The sequence below is a fragment of the Epinephelus lanceolatus genome, chromosome 17 (genome assembly GCF_041903045.1).
Source record: "Epinephelus lanceolatus isolate andai-2023 chromosome 17, ASM4190304v1, whole genome shotgun sequence".
Taxonomy (NCBI): domain Eukaryota; kingdom Metazoa; phylum Chordata; class Actinopteri; order Perciformes; family Serranidae; genus Epinephelus; species Epinephelus lanceolatus.
This window is the reverse complement of record NC_135750.1, coordinates 22360585-22383118: the sequence shown is the minus strand read 5'-3', so window position 1 is coordinate 22383118 and position 22534 is coordinate 22360585. Positions and strand designations below refer to the sequence as shown.

Here is a 22534-nt window from a genome sequence, read left to right as displayed (position 1 = left end):
CACACAGGACATGAACAGTGGTTTCCTGTCCTTTCCAGTCCTATGTTTGTTTGGCCCATCCACCACCCCAACATGCCTCCTTATGCTGAGCTTTGCTGTTTAGACAACTTCTTTCTTTAGTTCTGTCAGTGTATTGGTCAAGTGAATGCAGCCTTCCCAGTTACATGGTTGGTATTACTGGCTCATGATTACGTTGGTTATTTATGAATTCTGATGCATTACTTTTCATAGATATATCCACAAACAGTGCATGGGAACAGCCTGACCAATGAATACTTAATATCATCTAGTTTCTTATGATACCAGTATCTTCACTACACACTAGTCATACTTTCAACAAGAGTGTGTGATGTTTGAGGGTTTGCAGGGGTTGTTTTGTGAGGAGATGCTGCAATTTGTGGTAAACTTTCAATTACAGATTAAAGCTCCTACTTTTCCAAATCATCCCTCCCGGCTTGTACTTCACTATGGAGTGTCATTCCACTGTAAGTCATACTTGCAGCTGTGGAGAGCCCTCACAGCATGTTAAAGGGGAGGGTATAAATAAACAGGTGAATTGTGGGATGCACTCGCCACACTCCATACGCAGATAATGTCCATCACCATGGATTTGGATGATTGCCTTGCTCGTTCACCTACTCAGTTACCCTTCGTTATGTTCTGTTTAACTGTAAATGAGCAACGTACCAGAAACAATCTGCATGTCAGTTTCATTTTAATTGAATGACGCATTCATATCAAGACAAATCAGATATATTAAGTAGGGGACTAATTGATATCACGTGATTTCTGCCTGAAGGCCGTAAATGGAGCAGGAGTGGATTGGGGGAGGTTGTAGGACTCAGAATGTTTGTCTCATCTCCCTGATAACTTTGTATTTAAGGCTTAACTGCATATCCCTGAAGCTGAGTGCTTCCACCTGTGCCTCTTCCTCGCTCCTCCCTCTCTTTCTCCTTTCTCCTCCCTTTCTCCTCTCCTTCCCTCCACGGTCACGTGTTCCCAGTGAATAGAGTGTTGAGTGGGTCTCACCAGCTGGTGCTTTTGCCTGCCACATAAATAGTGTTAAAAACAAATGTGTGTGTGTATGTGCGCGCCTCTTTGCCAGATACTTGAGTTGGAGTGTCGGTGTCACATCTGCCCTCCAACATTCCTGTGTGCCTTTGTGCTCACATGGCAGCCTGCACAGACTCCTGCGCCGGTTCCAAATCTGTGGAAAATCGTTATGTTGTCCCTCGCAACACACAGACACACAAACTTGATCTTTCACAATGTTTTTTTTTCTCTGACTCTGATTCAATACAAATCTTATTTTAGAAACTGGGAGAGGAAAGAGAGAAGCAGGTGAGGTCAGTAAGACAGTCGGGGCAGATTTATCCTCTTGTTGACCTGCCAAAAACAGCCCCAGATTCCCAGTCTGCTTGAAGATGTTTTTGACAGCCACTTCATGGTCAGGGCAGGTCTTAGGCCTCCAGGGTCTTCATCTTAATGATGGATCCAATCACTCAGACAGTCCTGCAGATCTGGAGCATCACCGTCAGGTCAATGGTGCAGCAAGTCTGTCTGCGACTTAACTCATCTCTCTTCTTGTCTATTTGACCTGTCTGTCTGTCCCTCCTTCCTTCCTGCCTCACTGTCGGTCCATTTCTATGTTTTTTTCATCACTGACATTTTAAGACTGAAACTATTTTTAGTCCTTGCATGAATACAATTATAAGAGCTGCTGGCATTTGATTGAAGTCTCAATTAAAAAATCAACACCCAGTACAAAAGGTTTTGTCAGCTGATAATTGGTGCTAAAAGGGCCTGCCATGTGAGGTGCTGTGTTCTTTGTTTGTGCTGTGTTTCTTGGTAATAGTCACTAATAGACTGCAGCCTGGATTTGGCTCTGCTTTGTTCACACCCTGGACATCTTGGTGGTGGTGACTCAGACTCCTGGATGGAAACATTAGAAAAACGCACACACACACATATGTACTCTGAGAACAGGTGGGTGAGTGTTGGCACAAATCCTGGACATGTGTCACAGTGTCTAAAACAACAACAGATCTCTCGTTCTGAAGCAGCCACACCCCTCCTTCCACTTCTTTCCAACCACCTCCGTCATACCCCCTGTAGAAAATCTTCATCTTCCTGCTGGGGAACAGTCAGCCAGTCCTGACACTGTTTAAATTTACTGCTGCTTCTTACTATTTCTGTTTGTCTGTCTGGTTTGGCTCAACGAATGGCGCCTCAACGTTGAAGACAAGCTTCTCTACATCCTCCGTAAACCTGTCAGATATCTGCGGAGGGCCTGACATACACCGCACCCACAGTGTCAGAGCTGGAGGTAAAATAGTTTGGTGTTGAATATGTAAAGCTTTTCCAGAAGGAAGACAGGCTCCTGAGTGACAGCTAATATTCTGAGAAATCGCAAAATTACTTCTGACTTCAAATCTGAGTCACATTTATGGTCCAAAGCTTGAGAAAAATTTATACAGACTTTTCGCACCAAGTTTGCTGCTTATTTTTAGATTATTTTTTGCTGCAGAAAAATACTTTAAACCTGTCCAGCCTTTAGAAATTAAAGACAGTGGGACACTTTTTTTTAATTGGGCCTGACATCCACATCCAAACCCACTCCAGCACCACCACCACTCAGCCATCCACAGTTTGCTCCATTACCAATAGGCTAATTTAAATAAGCTCTTGGCCATTAGCTTTGTAGTGACAGAGATGAAGCCTCTAAAAATATTTCCAAACCCAGTGTTTTAGACCCGTCCAGGCCATGCCCTGTTTTGCATACATATACTCAGTATTATTACAAAGCACAAAAGGTCACTCAGTTATTTCATAACAGAGACATTCTTTCTTTCAAATGAGACTGTGACAGTTTTATTACTTTCAAACAAATCAAGGAGAGAAAAAAGACCTCCAATGAAGGATTGGAGAAAAGTAAAATCAATCATTGACTGAGGAAATTATTGCAATCATAAGATCAAATCATGTATGAACAACTAGATTTATAACACATCACCATTTCTAAATACAGTGTTTATAATGTGATAAATAATGTAATTTTAAGACTGTTTATATACTCCAGTATGCAGAAATATTTAAATACATTATTTTGAAAAATGTCAGTGTCACTTTACCTTTGGCGACCTAGGAGACAGGCTACTGTTGGTGCCAATGGATGACATAGTTTATATGATACTAGATTCTTCACTGTAGCTTTAAAACTAACCCTTTCACAGCAGTTTTATTTGGTAGTCTGCCTAGCTCCTCACCTTTGCATGTTCTGCCTGCTTGCTGTGGTTTCAGCCGGGGGGTGGGTAGGTAGATGACAAGTTGAAATGTGTTTTAATGATAAAAGTACATTTATCTATCATGTCAATACATATAACTAGGTGGTTAGTCAGTCATAAATTGTTGCACTTGATCCCATTTAAGGGTCAATCATGGACCTTTACATGGGCACCCTCTGGGCCTTGGGCTGGGGTCCTCTGTACCTTTTGAACCCCCTGATGGCGGGACTGCTTTAAACCTCCAAAAGTAACTATGGTGTAACATATGGTGTGTTTAAGTAGAAACCATTTTTAGCATTCATTCATTCATTTTCCATATCTGCTTATCCTGTTGAGGGTCGCAGGGGGGCTGGAGCCTATCCCAACTGACAGTGGGTGACAGGCGGGGTACACCCTGGACAAGGTGACACACAGAGACAGACAACCATTCACGCTCACATTCACACCTACAAGGACTTTAGGGTGTTTTCATATGTAGTTCTTTTTGAACAAACTAAACTCAGTCCTCTTAAAGTGCACCAAAAAGTGGACCAACAGAAAAGAGACTCAGTTCTTTTTGGTCTTACATTGGAGACACTGAAGGTGTGCAGTATCTTCCATTGACCAAGCTACTCCTCATCCCCCAAGGTGGTCTGAGTTTGGTTCGATTCAGAGGGGTCTAAGTTCTCTTGGAGTGTTCACATATGCCAAAAAATTTTGTCACCGCTCTAAGTCCTTTTAGAGGGTTGAAAAGGACCAACTGTGAAAACACCCCTAGAGTCACTAATTAACTTAACCTGCATGTCTTTGGACTGTGGGAGGAAGCTGGAGTACCTGGAGAAAACCCATGCTGACACGCTGAGAACATGGAGGCTACCGACAGGAGGGCTCCCCCACTCAATGTTCGAACCCCCTACCCTGAGTTCAAACCAGGAACCCTTTTGCTATGAGGCAACAATACTAACCACCGAACCACCATCCTGCCCCATTTAGCAATGTCCTTGCCGCAGCAGCCATGGGTTCAATTCCAGCCTCTGGCCCCTTGCTGCATATCATCCCCCCTCTCTCAACGCCCCAACTGTCCTATCTAATTAAGGCAAAAAGCCATTTTTAGCATGTTTATAAGCAAAGTCCGTTTGAACAACCCACTTAAAAGGCATTCAAATAAGACAAGAAAAGGTGGAACTTTTTTTATCGTGAGGGAAATTGTTGTGTAGCAGTTGCAATACAAAGTTGAAAGAGTGCAGCTACAAAGAGTTCAAGACACAAAAGATGAAACTTTTCAGAATTTTTTACAGTAAGTGACATAGAAGTCTTTGTCTGGGTTTTTTTTGGTCTATTTTTTCTTTCTTTAATAAGCTCAAAAATATTTATTAATGTCAATTTTTGAAAAGGAAACAAGGCAACATCCATTTTTCTTTTCAGTCCCCTAACAACAGTGATCTGACAAATTATTACTTGAACTGCGAGCGTGTCATGCACTTGACTTCCTGTGTCAAACCTCTGCAGTTTAGTTTGAAGGCATCTATGATCACTGTGTGTTGGTAAACACCCACCATCAATTCTTCCCAGCTTGTGTCTCCTTTTACCAGCTGCCCAGCATTTTTCACAACTCTGCTTTGATGCCAAAATTATCAGCTGATCAGACACAATGTTTGATTTTAAGGATTACGTGTGAACAGTAACTACATAAACGAAAAAAAAAAGTTGTTGTTTTTTTTTCCTCAAAAAATATCTGCCATGATGTGAAATGTGCTAACAGCAGGAAAGGATCCAGCATCATCAAGACTGACTGACTCTGTCACACTGATTTACAGTCAACTGAACTGAGAGTCCTTTCTGGTATTATATGGTTTCTGTCAATATGTTTGTCATGCTGGTGTGATAAAAAACAACTCACATGGATATTGATCCAAATGCATAATAAATTTACAATAACTCTGCCAGAGCTTGCGACCCCAGAGGATTACTCCAGACATATAAATTCCTCCATTCCTTCATCTCCTCAGCACAAAGCTGTCTGTATTCACCTTTAACCTATCACCATCAGATCATACATGTTAATCTCCTGTGTGTACACATACGTGTGTGGCGGTAGATGATGTGTGTTGTAGCAGCCACCACTGCAGGTCTTTAATCCTTCATGCTACACTGATCACTCAATCTATGGCTTCAGTTCTTCTCTAGCTTAATACTTGTATGAACTCATGTGTGAGTGTGAGTGTGCATGTGCGTGCTTTCTTTCTTAAACTACTAAATAATTTGTAGGCTTAAGGAGATGAACAGTGTGCATGAAAGAGTGTGGATGTTTTTTGTTTATGCACAGTGTGTATGAAAAGGAAAAAGTGTTGAAATTAGTTTGTTTGAAATTAGTTTGTTTGCTACATAAACCAGTCTGCCGAGTTAAAGCTGAAACACAGAGATGATTATTCATTGACTGATTGCAATCCTGCTATAAACTTTCTGAAGATTATGCTGTCCATTTTTATGACAACATTTTGCCATTTTACAACTTAATTTATGTGTATTAGTCTGACTATAAATGTTCTCAGCACTTGTTATTATAAATCTGCTGTTTCGGGGGTCATTTTTAATACCTTAACTCTGTTATTGGAGTTGAGCACTGCAGTATGGATCACCTCATATTTTCTAACATGCTGTCAGAGTCAGACATGCAGTATACTGGCAGGGTGATGAAGACAGGGCCTGCAGGCATCAGTCTTCAGCTGACTGCTGTCTGCACTGCTTGCCCACCAATGTCAACATAAATATACCTGTAGCTTCTGTGCTGCACTGAGTTTCACTGTGGGCTGTTTTAGTTGGTTCTTACTGTGGGGCAGCTGGGGGGCTTTCCTCAAACTTTCCTCAAAGATAAAGTATAGAAACAACCAGTACCAACACTAAACTTTAATGTTGCTGTGACCTGATGTAGGGCTGGCAATTTGGTCATGAGGTCATGTTTTCGTTGCTGTTTGTGCGGTTGTCTGTCTTTGCTTGTTTGTTAGCAGAATTACAGAAAAACTAGTGGTTGAATTTTCACTAAACTTGGTGGAAAGATTTTGCCTGGATCAAGTAAGACCCATTAAATTTGGTAGCAGATTGGAATCATAGGGCAGATACACAAATTACATTTTACTGTAATTAAACTCTCAATGCACGCACGTCACAGGCAAACATGGAGGTAGCTGAGCCCAAAATGGCAGCTGCAGCAGTGCCATCCCAGAGCTAACAGTGTTAGCTCATGTCATGTTTTCGTTGAGCTAACAGTGTTAGCTCTGGGATGGCAAAGGCACGACCAACCCTGCTCTCCCTCTGACTGACGGGTACTCGTTGCCTTAGGTGGTTGGGTTGGTTAGATTTAGGCATTAGGAGTGAGATTGGCTAGGGTTAGTGTGAGAATATCAGGGTGAGACAATCAGAGGCAGAGTAATGCAAAACAACAGCAACATAACAACACTGTCCTGCCACTGTGGGTTGGTACAGCTTTATCAGCAATGCTAACAGCGCTAACTGTGCTAACAACGGCGCTGATAGTGACAGAGCTAACACTGTTAGTGTGGGTTAACTCACACTCACTGGGGCAACCTGAGGTGACTTGCCACCAGAGTTGGGTATAACGCGTTACTTTGTAAGTAGTAGTAGTAGTACTTTGATTACTTTTTGCAGTAACGAATAACCTAACGCGTTAGTTTGCTGTCTGAGTAATCAAATACTTAAGTACATTTTCAAACAAGACATCAGTTACTTCCGTTTCCTTTCTTTTAGAATGCTGGTCCTTCAGCTCCGAAACAGCAACGGCTGCCGTTTGGTTCTAATAACGGAGATAACGTTAAACCTATCAGTCTGAAAGAAGCCACGGAGCTTGTGGCTCGCTACGTGGTCGGAGAAATGCTGCCGGTGTCTATGGTGGAGTCTAAATAGGTGGAGTAGGACTCGCTGACAGACATATTTCAGACTCAGGACTTGCATTATGCCTGGTACATGCTACACGCTGGTACTCACCAATTATCCCTGGTCGTCTTTCACGGCGTGTGTGATGTCATCGGGTTATTCTTGTCCTATTTTTATCACTTTTACTATTATTTGAGTCACTGTGTCTGTTCATGTGCCAGCCGACATGTTGTTGTAGTCACCTAAAAGCGTCAGCAGATGGCAGGAGCTACATTTGAAGCGCCATACGTAAACTGTCAAGCTACTGTGTCTTCCACAGGAAGTTCTGACAAATGTTTCAGAATAAAAGCATATTTAGAAAATGGAGTGATTCTCTCAGCTGAGGTTATAAGGGGCTTTTAATTTGAAACAAGTGTTGAGTTTGAAATGACGGTGCGATATGTTACCTTTACAAAGACAACGGAGCGGATAAAAGTAAATATATAAACACACAGAGGGGTTAATAAATAACAGACCGTCTATAATGTTGTTTGTTTCAAATGAAGCTGGGAGCCTCTGCAGTTGTGGTGAGTAAAAGCCCCGCCGCTATTTGTTAATGTTATTACTTTATGTCCGACCGTGAGGATGTACCATTGTTTGCTAGCTTGATGCTAATGACAGTAACATTAACTCAGCGGGTTGACAAAGTGCCTCTGCTGTTTCACACCATCATTTCCCCCTTTTACTCTGTGTGGTAACATCCCTAGAGGAAATATTAAAAACGCTGGGGTGTTGTTGTCATACAGTTGTCTACGGCAGCAGATCGTTCTGTGTTTCTACAGGTCAAAGTGACGGCTGAATTGGATCTCAGTGAAGGGCAAGTGGTCCATAACTTTAATTTTGGAGACAAAAAATGTAGGCTTAGCGCCCTGTGGTCCATATAGGAAATGTAGAATACTCAAAAGTACTTCAAAAGTGCTTTTCTCAGGGAGTAACGTTGGAAGTACTTTTAAAGTAATTGAGTTACTTTACTCAGGGAGTAATGCAGTAAAGTAACAGGTTAATTTTTAAAAAGTAATGCAGTAATGTACTTTGATTACTTTTAAAGTAACCCTTACCCAACACTGCTTGCCACCATGGGTTAGGGTTATATGAGCACCACTCTCCTGTGCATGTGGTGGGTGGGTGGGAGTCTGGCCATGGCGGAGAATTGTGCTCTCCAAGTGCCCTTCTAGTTCAATATTATAATTCATTAATTTTAAGTGGCAGTGTATTTTGATCCTGTGATTATATTTATTGATGATATGATGAACTTACTAGTAAACACTTGCCTATTAATGCATCCAGCACACATAGAATAACATTAGCATTCATTTGGTGTTGTGTTTGTGTCCATATGACAACTGTAATTTTAATATTCACTCTGTTTTAGCTCTGTTTTTTGGTCTCTACCAACTCCCGAGGTGAATATTTGGCTCTTTTGCTGCCAAATTCTCCACTGTGTTCATCAGCTAGTTGCTTTGTCCATCTTCTGTTTGGTTACCGTAAGGTAGCGTACATTTGAGTTTTTATCAGCCATGACAATGCTGTGATGGCTGGAACTGCAGAGTTGGCTGATAATTCTCTGTGAATTCGCCACTACAGGAAAGCCCTTTCACATTCAAGTAGTCACGTGATCCATTGTTGATATAGAAACATTGATTACAGCCACTTTGAGCTGACGACTAACCTTTGAAAACCTCACACATATTGCATATTGATACAAGGTTTAGGCACATTAGGCATGTATGAAACCCTGCATTCACACTCCAAAGTCGGGGAGTTAATCCCGACCTGAATCATTAGAGATCCCTGAACCAAGACGCCAGGAGTCAACTATAATAATTAGTGAGTAATCCTCATACGATCTTTAAAAAAACCTTTCCCATCTGCTCTCCCACATGCTCAGAAACCTGCTGTGTTACTTGGTTATGTCAGGGCTCCTTATTCTGTCTGACAGTGTTGCATCGACTCTTTGGGGTCCAGAATAGCTTGCTGTCAAACACTCACCTGCACTTTGACCCTTCTTTGTGACTTCTAAATGAGAATGAGGGCACAGAGTCTGTAGGAAGAGAACAGGAATGTTTAGAGGAAGCATCTGCCTGACATTTGATTGATTTTCTCCCTGACCTAAGGAACAGACAGGTGTGTGTGTGTGTGTGTGTGAGTGTGTGTAAGGGCGCGTGTGTCTGCCACTCAGACTACCAGAAAAATCCATGGAGTCTGGGGTTGCTGTGGTAACGGTAATCACTTTTAATTCAGCATCAGGGAGAAGGGACAGAGGATAAAGGAGGAGTGGCAGCAGTTTAGTAGCGTAATGTGGGAATTGTGGAGGGGAAAACAATAAAATGTGTCAGCAGGGAAAACAAGGTGAGTGCGTTTCCTCGTTTAGTGACTCTGTGAGTGTTCACGTTGAGCGAGAGGAGGCAGAATGATGAGGATGCAGACAGAGAGGCTTTACATAAATACCTTTCCTTCTCAATGCCACAGGATTTAAAAGCTCCTCCTCTCTCCTTCTTTCTTCTCTCTTCTCCTCCCTCTCTGCTGGCTGATAATAATCCATTCATCAGCTGCTGGTGAGGGCTGGTTTATTTGTCCAACAACCCCCTCTCTTTCTCTCCTGTCAAGCTTTTTCCTCTCTTTTTAAATTTTAGCACACTGGAGAAAGGAGGGAAAGATATGAATTATGCATCCCCTTTTTTGCCCCATCTCCACCTCCCTATCTGTCTCCTCATGTACCTTCACTTTTCCCTTTTTGCTCCACCTCCTCTTCATCCTTTTCCTGGCTGTTATGAGTACCATTAATGAGCGAGTGAGAGACAGGCAGACAGAGAGGGATGGTGTGTGATGCTAATTAATGGGTTTGCTTTGTTTCTTCTGTCACTTTACTCAACCTCCTGCTGGTTCAAACACACACACACACACACTCAAAGGCTGTCTTCTTTATGAGCCATGAGTGGAGAAAAAAATATAGAAACATCAAGATGTGTGGAGCTAGAGAAAAACCACCACCTGCCACTCAAGCCAGCCTCCTCGTAGTATACAGCTCACACACATACACAAACACACACGCACTCTCGCATGTGCGCCGGTCCGTAATTTTCCGCCACACTCCCCTCCCAGCCAATGAGAGATCAGGACGGGGCTTCTCAGAACGTGAGGGGGAGGAGGCAGAGCGCTGCTGGCTGATTGACAGCCAGCGCCCTACAGGTGGAGAGAAGAGCGGAGAGAAACAGAGAGAGGGGGGAGAGGAGGACAGAGAGAGGAAAGAGAGGGGGTGAGTGAGGAGAAGAAGAGAGGCAGCGGCAATCAGACTTCCTTACACACACACACACACACACATACATACATACACACACACACCTACACACACAGTGCTCTGTTCCTCCCCTCCTACCTTAAGAGCTTGCTTCCCCTGGCAGACTAGCCGACACCATCACTATCATCACCTCCACTTCCACCACAGCTGCACCAAGATGAGCCAGTGCAGGAAAAGGTGCAAGAGGCAGCTCACCAAGGTGGCTCGCTATTTCTACCACTTCCTCATGGGAACACTCACCCAAGGTAGGCACCCAAAACTTCCACTTCCCACACCCAGAGCTTTTGCTGGTGGGTCCGCTTAGCACAGAAGTGGAGAGGGGTCTTCACTGGAGTTTGTTGTGGATTTATCAGAGGTGGTTTCAGATCTTAACCGATGGATGTGTTGCTGGTCCCATCAGTTTATTGTCTTGTGTCTGTGGCTAAGTTTGTTTTCTACCTGAAAGAGAGCACTCCTTATTTGCATAGATCCAAAACAAGCATTTTTCAAAGAGCGTGAGTGGAGTTGTAGGGCTTGCGTGTGTGCATGTGTGTGTGTGTGTGTGTACAGTACGTCTAAGTGCCTTGTTTTATCTCCAGATGACACAAAGCACAGACATCAAACAGCTTAAAGATTAGTCTCTGAATAATGTATGTTCGTACTGTATACATATGTATGTGTGCTTCTGGGCATATATGTTTTTCCACTTTGCTCACTTCCTATGCATAAGAATCGAATCAATGATCAGTATGCACAATTAGAAAGCTGTTGGGGTTGAATGAACTCACTCTTCCCCTCTTTCTATCTGCCTTTTGCCTCCCTCCTCATCCTCCTCCTCCCTCCCACAGCTCTGTCCTTCTCTCTCCTCCTGTTCTCCCTCTAGCAGTCAAACTGATTGCCCTCTGGAAGCAAGTGGCATTCCACCTCCATTGAGAAACTCTCAGTGGGAGAAAGACACACACAGCCTTTTATCCAGCCCTTCAGTCAGCTCTCAGTGCGACGTCAACTCGCCCATCCTCCTCTGTAGCTCTCCCTGCACACTTACACATAACTTTATAATGCTAATGTGTGCGCTGAGATTAGAACAAAGTTGCGTAGTCGCCATGAAAATCTTTTCTGGGTACTTAAAACATCTTATATCCTTTATGTCCTCACAGTCTTTGTCCTACTGAGCTTAGTTTAGGCTGAATGAAGTGTCCTTTGCCAGAAACACCCTCTATAACATTGCCTATTGACAGCCTGCTGCTAAGCTTTACACCCATTTTTCTCCTTTTTTTCTCCTCTCTCTCTTGTGAGTGATATTGAGCAGCAGCTCACATAGCCTTGGGGAAGACACAACAGAGTAGGGAGGATCTATTGAATCCCAGCAGTTGATCCTAGAAGGTGGAGACAAAGCAGTGTTTAGATGACCTTGTCAATAGAGCGGCGTGTGAATGCTAATTTGACATCCGTGCTGCTCATCTCTGCCTCGGCTCTTCTCCTCGTTATCTTCTCAGACTTTGACATCTGCAGAGCTTCATGTTCGTGCTCGGAAAACAGCAATAGGAGAGGCACACACACACATACACACACACACACACCGTATAATCTACATGTAAACAATTTTTTTCTTGACCAGTAACAGTGGATATGATATCCAACCTAACATTTTGTTTTAGGGAGCAAAAGTCTCACCAAGTACCACATTCAAACAGTCACACCTCAATATTAAAGCATTTAAAACTCAAACAATCCAACTTTGGATTCAACAGAGAAACACTGATGTGCATTTTTGAAAAAATATGACAATAATATCAATTAAATAATAATAAATTCAGTGACTACTGGCTTTAGTGTCACCAAATCCCATTAAAAAGTGTAGCCAAAGCCTGATACAGTTAATTTCTTTGTGCCTTAGACCTCCATTATTGTTTAACATCTTCTAAAAACACATGAATGAACTACACTGTTGTACTACTGGATGACATGTTTCTTCATTTTAGTGAACGTGGGCACTGTAGTTTATTTTGAGTCAATCCCACATACTCTATCCTGCTGTTGTAAATACTCCACCAAATGCATATTAATCCACCACCGAAAATAGTTCCCCACAAATACACTGTTTACTCCTCTGTTATTAGCCTTTGCTAAAACCTGCAGTGCCCAGCTTTTAGAATAAATTACTAAGCCTTTGAAATAGATTAAACTATGTATTTCTGAATCATCTTTAAAAGGTTTTGTTAAAGATTATTTTGTGGGGGATTTTTGCCTTTATATGATAGCAAAGCAGTCATTAGCTTGTAATCCTAGGGGAACCTGTTTTGGTGCTTTATGGCACCCATCAAATAGTGCTATTTTGAACCACTAGAGGTGACATATAGCACTACATTGTTTTTCAATTTCTGAGCACGGGGTCCCTTAAATCATGCCAGATAACACCTTGAAGGAGTCAGTATAGGCCTACCTCTAAATGACAGGTACTTACTTAACTTACTTACTTAATATGAGTGATTGTTAATCATGTTTTGGTTTAAAATAAGAAACAAACATTACATTACTGTGGCACCTCTAGTCCTAACCCAGTGGGGTAGAAGAGACACTGACATCTATCTAGGCCCTATAGGAGTAATGTACCTTAAATAACTGAGTACTGAATATGTAACAAAGGGAGTCGCATTGTGTTTAACAGTTAACAATTGTATTGCCTTCCAGCAAAGGAGAAACACTCACAGCACTGTAGTTTGTATGAAAATAAATGGGAGTTTTGAGAGTTTCAGGAGTTCAGTTCTTGGAGTCCTGAAGTGTGTTCAGTTTTGATTACTGCTCTTGTTTGTTGTGTACTTTAGGTCAAGCTGAGAGTGAGGTTCATTTCTTATTTTGTTGTCCTGTATATGAAGACATACAGTAACGGATGTGCTTTTCAGTGAAATGGCCTCTATCTATGTTGATTTCTTTTGGTTGGATGATCGTGAAAAATTTGAGTTTTGTTTCAGAAAGGGTTTTTGTGGCTGATTTTTTTTTTTTTTTTTGTTGCCCTGGATAGAAGGCAGAGTGTTTTGCTTCAGGACTGAGCGGTAAAATAAAATGTATTGTGGATTGTTAACTGCAATGTCTTTGTAATGGTGTCCCATGGGGGTTAGGCGCATGTAAGTGTGCATAACACAAAACAGATTTGTTTTTAAAAATCAATCAATCAAAAGCTACTACTCCGGTAGAGCTAACAGTGTCAGTGTGTTCTTATCTGGAATCAGAGTGAATGAGTCAAGCAAATCTGACATCCTCTGTAAGCAGGTCCTACGGTAGGCCACATCATATCCACTACAGTCCACAGTCTCACTGGGCTGGAATCTGGTAGTTCAAAAAACTAACTGGAGTTTTCAAGGCTTTAAGACCTGGACAGAGGTTATCTCCTTCATGTTCACAGCTCATGGTGATAGAAGAGCAGCTTATTAGCTCAAGTATGATTGAATAATTAAGGTCTTAAGATTATGTTGTGCCGTTTATACGATGATTTGCTCTGTCTGCCTGTAGTGTGTATACAGGACGTTTTTGGGCTGTTTTTCAGGAAGTGATGTCATGCATAGATGGATACCATATATAATGCTCTCTACTACTTTAGATATACAGTGTCCTGTGCTCTTGACTGGAAGCAACGTGCAACTGCATCTCTAAACAACATACAAGGGATTAGTAGCCTTATATTTTATAAGGGGAAACATCACCTTTTCAAACCTGGAATTTTTCTGTACACATGGAGGCAAAAAGGTGGAGCGCCACTGCTTTAATGTAGTTAACACTAAACTAAACTAAAGAACCAGCAGAGAACCTCTAAAGAACAACTCAGGAGCTTAAAGGCTTTCTGGTTCTTCAGCTTAGTTTTGCTTACTGGGTAAAGAACCACAGAGAAACTCTAAAAATCCTGCGGCTTAAAAAGTTCTTTGTGTAGCAGAGGTGCTTTATAGCAATGGTTCCCAACTGGTGGATAGATCACGGGTCCATTTCGAATGGACTGCAAGTGACTCGCAAATGTGATAAGTTTGTAAAAAACACACTTTATGTTTTAAATACAGTGAATTTCCAGCACAGAGCTTTTTTCTTTAGGTGTTGTCCCCTGCTGTAGAGTGAGACAGAGACAGCAAATGAGCTTGATGACATGGCCAAACGCAAGTATGGCACTAAATGTGTGGGCCTTGATATAATGACTAAGAAAAATCTGGACCCCATGACTGGACCAATTGGAAACCACTGCTTTATAGCATCTCAACCCATGTGAAAGAACTGCTGAGGAACCGATATTTTTTTGTGTGTATGACATACAACAAACATCCAAAAGCTGCAATCAAACCCAAGATGCTACAGTTATGGGGCATGCACTGTAACCACGGGGCTATCAAGTTGTTAAAAAGGTTTCTGTAAGGGTCTTCACAAGGCAATGGTTTTGACAGGATTGGGAATGGTTGACAAGTGACAGTGGTTTTGATGTTTTCCTGGGATTTGTAGACATTAAGAAAAATACAGAATAACCCCAGCCTTATCTTTTATGAAAAAAGAAAAGCATTTAAAACAGCCACGTAATTAAGCTTTGGGTTATACTGTTTAATTCCATGATGAAACAAAGACATAAACAGTTTTAAAATATATTAATAATTGATTAACAAATAGACACCTCACACCCTGAACACAACCTGTTCAAACTTCTTCTAGGGTCTCCAGAGCGCTGTACCCCAAAACAACCAGACACAAAAACAGTTTCTTCCTGCCGACTGAACAGTTAAATTATTCATACACTGTCAATAACCCCATAACACCAAAACATCCTCTACTGCCTTTACAGATTAGAAATGTACAATTTTTTTAATGCACCATTTTGAATATGTACATATCATTTGTCACTGTCAATATAAATCCTGCCTGCTGTATATACAGCATAGACATGCACAGACTGCACATAATTATCCAGTCAATGTTTATCCATTCAGTATTTATTTCTTTGCATTATTTATATAGTTCATAATTTACAGAAAACTTGACTTGATAGAGACAGATTGCAATCGGTGTCATAATATGCAACCAAGGGCTGAAACGCTAACAGAGCGCCTGCGGCTACAGCACAGGAAAAAAAAGACATCAGCATGTCAGAGATTATTTTAGCAAACTATGTCTACCAGAGAGGAAAAGTAATGTAGACAAACTCAGTATTGGTAGTGTAGCTTAGTGTCTTTTCTCCTTACCAAACTTAACTAGAAGAAATGATCCCAATGAAGAAAAGCAAGAGAAGTACTTTGATATTTACAACTATTTGATCAAATAAGATCATCATTTAAGCTGAGAAATATCAAAACCATTCTTTTAATAGCTTCATTAGTGTCAGCCTTTACAGTTTGTCTGGCTAGCATAATGCTGGCTGTATAAGGCACACTGAGTGTCAGAATCCCACAGTTTTTCCAGTCCTCTGGCTGATGCCTCACATATTTATCTGCTTTTGTCTTTTTAAAAGCTCAGGTTTTTTTTTTTCTGGGTTCATTACCCTGTTGGTAGTGCATACCATCACATAGCACCTTTTCTGCTTGTTTCTGTAATTTGCTAGCAGACAGAAATGACAAGGAGCCAACTTCATGCAAGTCAAAGTCAATGGAGAACGGTGAATTGTTTTTACCTCCAGTGGGGGCGGGATTTAATTGTGCTCTGTCTCTATATAGACATATTTATTTTATTTTAATTGTATGACATTGGTGATTTATATACATGAATATGAACAGCTATTTGTTCACATACTTGTGTAAAAAGTAGTCCTGTCTACTCGTTACTTGGTTCGTAGCTGTTCTAGCTCACACAGGCTCCACCATGGACTCTTTGGGTAATTGCCTACCCGAATATGTGTGGACCCAGTAGCATATAGGGTGGCAGATTCCTGTGTTGGACACCCTTTTTCTTTTCAGTGATGGCAAATAGCACACTGAGCAGCTGGAACAATACAGGACAGATGGAAAGGGTTGGGTGTGTATTAGCTATGTTGCACCCAACTCCCTTGTGGCCATGATACACCAACATGTTTTCCATGTTCCTTGAAGACCTGGGAAATGTGGTGTGCAGGTATCTGTGCTTGTCTTTCGACCCCTGCAAGGTTAGGCTACAGCTCCATCCAGTTTGGTTGCTCATCATCTGGGATGGCTGGGGCCCCCCTACTTCTCTGTAACGGTGGCGGTGGCTATAAAGAAGTAGGTGGGCTACGGCAACTAACCTTTAGCTAGTCAGGTTCAGTGTGAGTCGATTTTATGTCACAACACAGAGTTCATTCATCGGACTGTACCCAAAGAGTCTAGTAGAGGGTGGAGCCTGTGTGAGATAGAATTAAGGTTACAATGTTATAACCTTAGTTCTATTATCACAGGTGGAGCCCGCTACCTAATGGCCCTGTCAATGTGTGATCATGATTAGAGAAGTATTACCCAAAGAATGTAGTAGAGTGCTCCGGCTATATTAGTAGAACTAGGGTTACAATATTGTAACCTTCCTCTATGAGTCAAAGTCAAATTCTTTGTATGTGTACACAACCTTGGCCAGCAAATGTTTTTCTGATTCTGAAAGTTTGCAGCCATTAAAATGCACGTCAGGGATGAAATGATTATAATGATTGATGTTCCGGACATCTGTTGGGCGCCTCATGCATAAGCACACACCAACAGATAGACACACATCAATAAAGTCAAATCAGGAAATAGAATCCTCGGTAAATTATAGAGTTTGACATCGTGCTTTGCAAAACAAACTCCTCTCTGTTCCGACATCTACCACAGCCCCTTCGACGGCTCCCCTCCATGAAGTATTTATTAAAAACGTGTGTGTGTGTGTGTGTGTGTGTGCGTGTGTATGCACATACACATCCTTAAGTTTACCCAGAATGGAGTTACCATGACTACTGGCTCCTGTGTGTCTGTTCCAATGGGAGAGAGAAAGAGAAGGAGAGAAATGTCTGCTTCAGTACGATGGGAGCCAGTGAGGGCTGAACTGTGTAATGGCTGTGCTACAGAGGGATTTCATCAAGGCCATTCAGAGTTTGGTATTTGAGTATTGTGGCATTTTTGGCTGTGCCAAGGTGCTGAGGGACGTGCCATTTAAGTCAGGCATGGAGAGGCAGAATTTACTCTGCCATCAAACTGCGTGAACCAAGCAGTCGTTTAAGCTATGCAGAAAAGGACACATGACATTAAGAAATCCCCGAGTTAATTGGTGTTTTTATTCCACCTCATTGAATAAAGTCAGTCGATCATGTTTAAAAAAAACTCTGCCAGTTACTTCTTGATTTGACTCCCCTACTGAGCCTTAAAACCACACAGTGTGTGTCTGTATCGGCTCTTGCGTCTATAATTAGTCCTGTCAATTATAACTGTGATCAGCACCCCCTCACTATCCCACCATAGACCTACACTATGCTTAGGAGACTGATTGTGTCTGGTTATGGCTCGTTGGTGTTTGTGTGTGCACATTACTGATGACAGTCATTTGTAGTCACCCTCCTTCTTGTCCCTACTTTGCCCACTAATTAGTTTGTTTCATTAGCCTCTGTAGGGGAAACAAGGCCATGCTGGTGCGCGTGTGTGTGTGTCCCCTCTTCTCCTTCTTTGCCCTAGAGCTTTGTTTGTGTCGATTTACCTAATAGTGGGACTGGCTTTGTTTAGTGCAATTAAGATGTATTAAATACTGTTCAACTTGTTTGCCAGCTCACGTATGCACACAAACACATTTTAGTATACCAGTTTAGATAACTGTACACACACTGTCTCTTCTCTTTCCACTTCACTCTGTGGTATGACATTATCTTAGTCTGTAGATGTTGAGGCTTTGGCTGTATAGAATCTCTGTGAGCCCTATTGATCTGTCCTTTAGTCGTGCTCTCGTCTAACATAAACAGTCCAAGCTGACTGCACAGGTCTCCTTCTTTCTGTACACTCCTCTCTCCTCCTACAGTACCTCCTGTTCCCATCAGTGTCACATGCATCTGCTTTATGCTTCATGCAGTGTGTTAAGGAGATTAGAAAGCAGTGATTGCTGCTTGGTTTTCTACAATTTTATGAAATTAGCACACATTTTTAAAAGATGAGAGAAAATGTGTTTCATTAAAGGAATACTACGACTACAGAACGATCATTTGTGTATCAGTTACTCACCCTGTGTTATGTGGAAGTTGTGTGGAAAACTTTGTATTTCTCCCATCCCTCCATGGTGAATGGAGAATCCAAAAAACTGAGAAAATTCTTCATAAATTGTAGTGAATGGGGGCCACCTTGAACAACAACTAAACTATATCAAAACATCCTCTTACAAACTCTCAAACAACTCATGCAGAATAATCCCAGCCTCATTTATCCAGTCACATGCTAAGCACTTTTGATACTCAACTCAACTCAACTCAACTTTATTTATAGAGCACTTTAAAAACAACCACAGCTGAAACAAAGTGCTGTACAAAAATAAAAACATAAGACAAACAATAAAAACAATAAAACAGTAAAACAAGAGCAGAGTCTCATGCTGGGTTAAAAGCTAAGGAGTAAAAATGGGTTTTAAGACTGGTTTTAAAAACGGACAGTGAGGGGGCCAGTCTAATGTGGACAGGTAAATCATTCCACAATTTGGGAGCCGCCACAGAAAAGGCTCTATCCCCTCTGAGCTTCCGCTTAGACCTCGGTACATCCAGGAGCAGCTGATCAGCTGACCTGAGGCACTGAGCAGGAGCGTAGGAATGAAGCAGCTCAGAGAGGTAAGGCAGGGCGAGACCATTTAAAGATTTAAAAACAAATAAAAGAATCTTAAAATGAATTCTAAAGTGCACGGGCAGCCAGTGGAGGGAGGCCAGAATGGGTGTAATGTGTTCCCTCTTAAGTGCAACACACACCGCCGCCGTACGCCGCGCATCAAAATGCCCACCTCCATTATATTCTATGAACCAACCCACATTGGCGCCGGCTGATGCACGGCGCCGCTCTGCTTCAGCCCACTGCTCTATTTCCAGCATGGCCGGCGCTCATGGCGGCGCTGCGAGAAAAGCCTTTAAAGTACGTCTCGGCTGCCGTAGTATCAACTCCGGTTGTTTCAAAATTTTAATAAGACGACTTTGATAAGAAACTCACCCGTGAAATCCAAGTTGTTGTTGCCTCAAAATTTTTCCTCTTCTTCTTCCGTTACTAGCAGTTGGCAACCGTTGGCGACTAGTGTAGGTACAGCCACCTAGCAGGCTGGGGTGGGAAATACACGTCGACGGTGCCGCTGCGCACCGCTGCCAGTGTGTGTTGGGGGGCGGCACTTGACGGCCACAGCACCGCGCCGGCGGTGGTGTGTGTTGCACTTTACGTGCTCCAGTTAAGAGCCGAGCAGTGGCGTTCTGAACCAACTGGAGACGTGTGAGGGAGACTGGCTGACTCCAAAATAAAGTGCGTTACAGTAATCCAGCCAGGACGTGATGAAGGCATGGATTACTATTTCAAAGTGCTGTTGTGCAAGAAAAGGTTTAACCTTTGCCAGCTGCCTAAGGTGAAAGAAGCTACACATACATCTTTGCTAAAACCTTACTATGTAAAACATGAGTAGCATGCCATGACATGTGTGTGAGTTTGAACACATGTGCTGCCCCAGGTGTGCTACTTGCATTAATGTGTTTTTAATAGTAAGGTTTGTGTAGCAGTGCTGCACCTCATCAGGATGTTATCTGCCCATTAAATTCCCATTATCTAAGCACTGGGTGGTTCAGAAAGCTGTTATTGGCCCATGTAAAAGCCAATACCAGTTTGTTGGGTTTTACTTACCTAAGGTTTAGGCGCCAAAACAGTGTGGTTAAGTTTAGCCAAAGAACACAGTTGGGCCTGAAAAGTGGTTTCAAATTGGTTTTGTCTCTTGGATAAAATTCCTGTTTGACCCACTGACCACCCTTCACCTTCACACTACATGTGGACTTTCTCACACATAGGACAAGGTGCCATGAAAGCCCTTTATAGCAGAAAGTTTCATTTCATGGCCTGAGAATGACCTTCTCAACCTTACAGTGGGTGTGGCAGGCCCCTATTGACCCATATCTATCAAGGTCATCATCACTGATAATGGCTATTTAATGGTCTGATAACAGCCAAATTGGCTGCAAGTACTGAGCATAGGATTGGATAAATGAGACTTGAATTACACTGCACAAGTTGTGTACTCCGATTCATTGGGAATTTTCTCTGTTTTTTTTTATTCTTTCTTCATGAATTCAACATAACACAGGATGAGTAATTGATATTCAAATGACCATTCTGTGGATGGAGTACCCCGTGAAGTGAAGAAATAATAGTATTCACAGCTGTCGTTTGACATGAAACTAAAGAGGCTGAATTTGTCATCTTAGTTTGCACCTTTACAAGTGTTCTTTTTCAGTTTTGGGAGCTGATTAGACCTCTAATGAGGTTGAATTTGTCATAGGTATATTGATGCACCAATATCTAACAATGAGAATTATAGAGATGTAAGCTGTTCCAAGACAGATGGCAATCTAAAACTACTTTTATCTTTGTCCAATACTGTCACGTGTCCCTGTTGTGCTCTTGTCCCATGATAATACCGTATAGTTCCCTACTGGTGGAGAAACAAAATTTATGTCCAAGACACTGACACTGAATGAACCAGTGGGAGTGTAGCTGGCACACCTAAACGTAGTTACATCTATGTTGACAGGTCAAAAGCTGTCCACAGCATTAGTGGTTGTTTGTCCCTTTTCTGTTGCCTTCAGTCACAATGGTATCAGACAAACCAGTATATGTATTTTAAACATGTTTACAGCCCATGAAGTATTGACCTCTGACTGCACACTGGTTCTGTTTTTGCTAAGTAACAAATGACAGTTTCACAGTAACTTCAAAGTGACAAAGTGAGGTTAAGTTTTTCTAATCAAATAAACAAGCGACACCAACAACTTTACTCCACAGTAACTGTACACAGACACATTGCTTTGGCCAGTAAATTGCTTTAGCTTGTAATGAATAGTCTTGAATCAATATTTCATGTCTAATGATTAATGCCTTTGGTAGCTGTGTAATGAGCGGCAGTACATGCCGGTCATTACTGTATATTTATTCTCTTCAGGTGATCATGTGTTGCAGAGACTAGCTTCCTGTGACTTATCCATTTTTAAAAATGCACCCAACACTACATATTTTACTGCAGGGAACTTTCACCTGCACCTCACAGTATACATATGAGCACCAAGAAATGGTCACATTAATTTCCCTCTTCAGAGTAGGAGTCATTTGTTAGGGGCTTTGACATTTTTCTAAATGAAACTGGGCGTTAGTCTTCCTCCAGAGGCCGATAGAACTTTGCACTTTCTAATTAATAACCTCCGATTACCTCCCTCATGTGCTGCTGTACCTTTCTGTTGCATTGGCCTGTATGCGCCCACACCAGTGAGGGTATATGAACACACACTTTGGCTCGGATTGATAGACACACTCTCACACACACACCGTTTTCCAGTTGTAGTACCTTGAAGCTGATTCTCTTTGCAGCTCGCTCATGGCTATGACCAAAGAGATTTTGTTATCAACCTTTCAAGTATGAATAAAATATGTTCGGTCCGAGCCTGAGCCCCGGTGCGGGGATGCCAAGCTTTATTTGTGTGTGAGAAATAGTGCTGCTATTACTTTTTGTATTTTATTATGAAAACTTTCTGATGCTGTTAGAAGTACAGTGTGTTTATTCCCTCTGAACTTATCACCTTTAAGCACCTGCAGAGTTGATTAAGTTTAACAGTGTCACCTCTGCACCCTCCCTCTTGTCTCTGACAAACATCATTACACACCCGTCCATCACTTCCCTCTCCCTTTGACAAAAATTGACATTAAACGTCAATTGTAGGCTTTATGAATAAAACATTGGCTGCCTGTGATGGTAAACTCTGACAAGCACTCGCAGGGGTTAGTGGGCGTGCGTGGAGTGTTCTAAGCCGTATCGCAGTGTGTGGTAATGGCGCTCACAGTGGGAAGGGAATTGTTCATTACCATAAGGATAACTTAGGGTACTCCAAGCTAAGGTCCCCTGCTTGTGTGCTTTACCGTAG

At 42.0% G+C, this 22534-nt stretch overlaps 1 protein-coding gene across 3 annotated transcripts in view; it reads left to right on the top strand.

Moving 5' to 3' along the window:
- The window catches only part of LOC117248072 (A-type potassium channel modulatory protein KCNIP2), a 144818-nt gene that overhangs the window by 54022 nt on the left and 68262 nt on the right, over positions 1-22534 (top strand). Inside the window, exon 1 of one of the 3 annotated variants that reach the window (XM_078176297.1) lies at positions 10329-10736. The exons of the other annotated variants lie outside the window; for them this stretch is intronic. Coding sequence (XP_078032423.1) covers positions 10649-10736 — 88 coding nt within the window. The 5' untranslated portion in view covers positions 10329-10648. Of the gene's footprint in view, positions 1-10328; positions 10737-22534 lie in introns of those variants that run through there. 3 annotated transcript variants of the gene reach the window in all.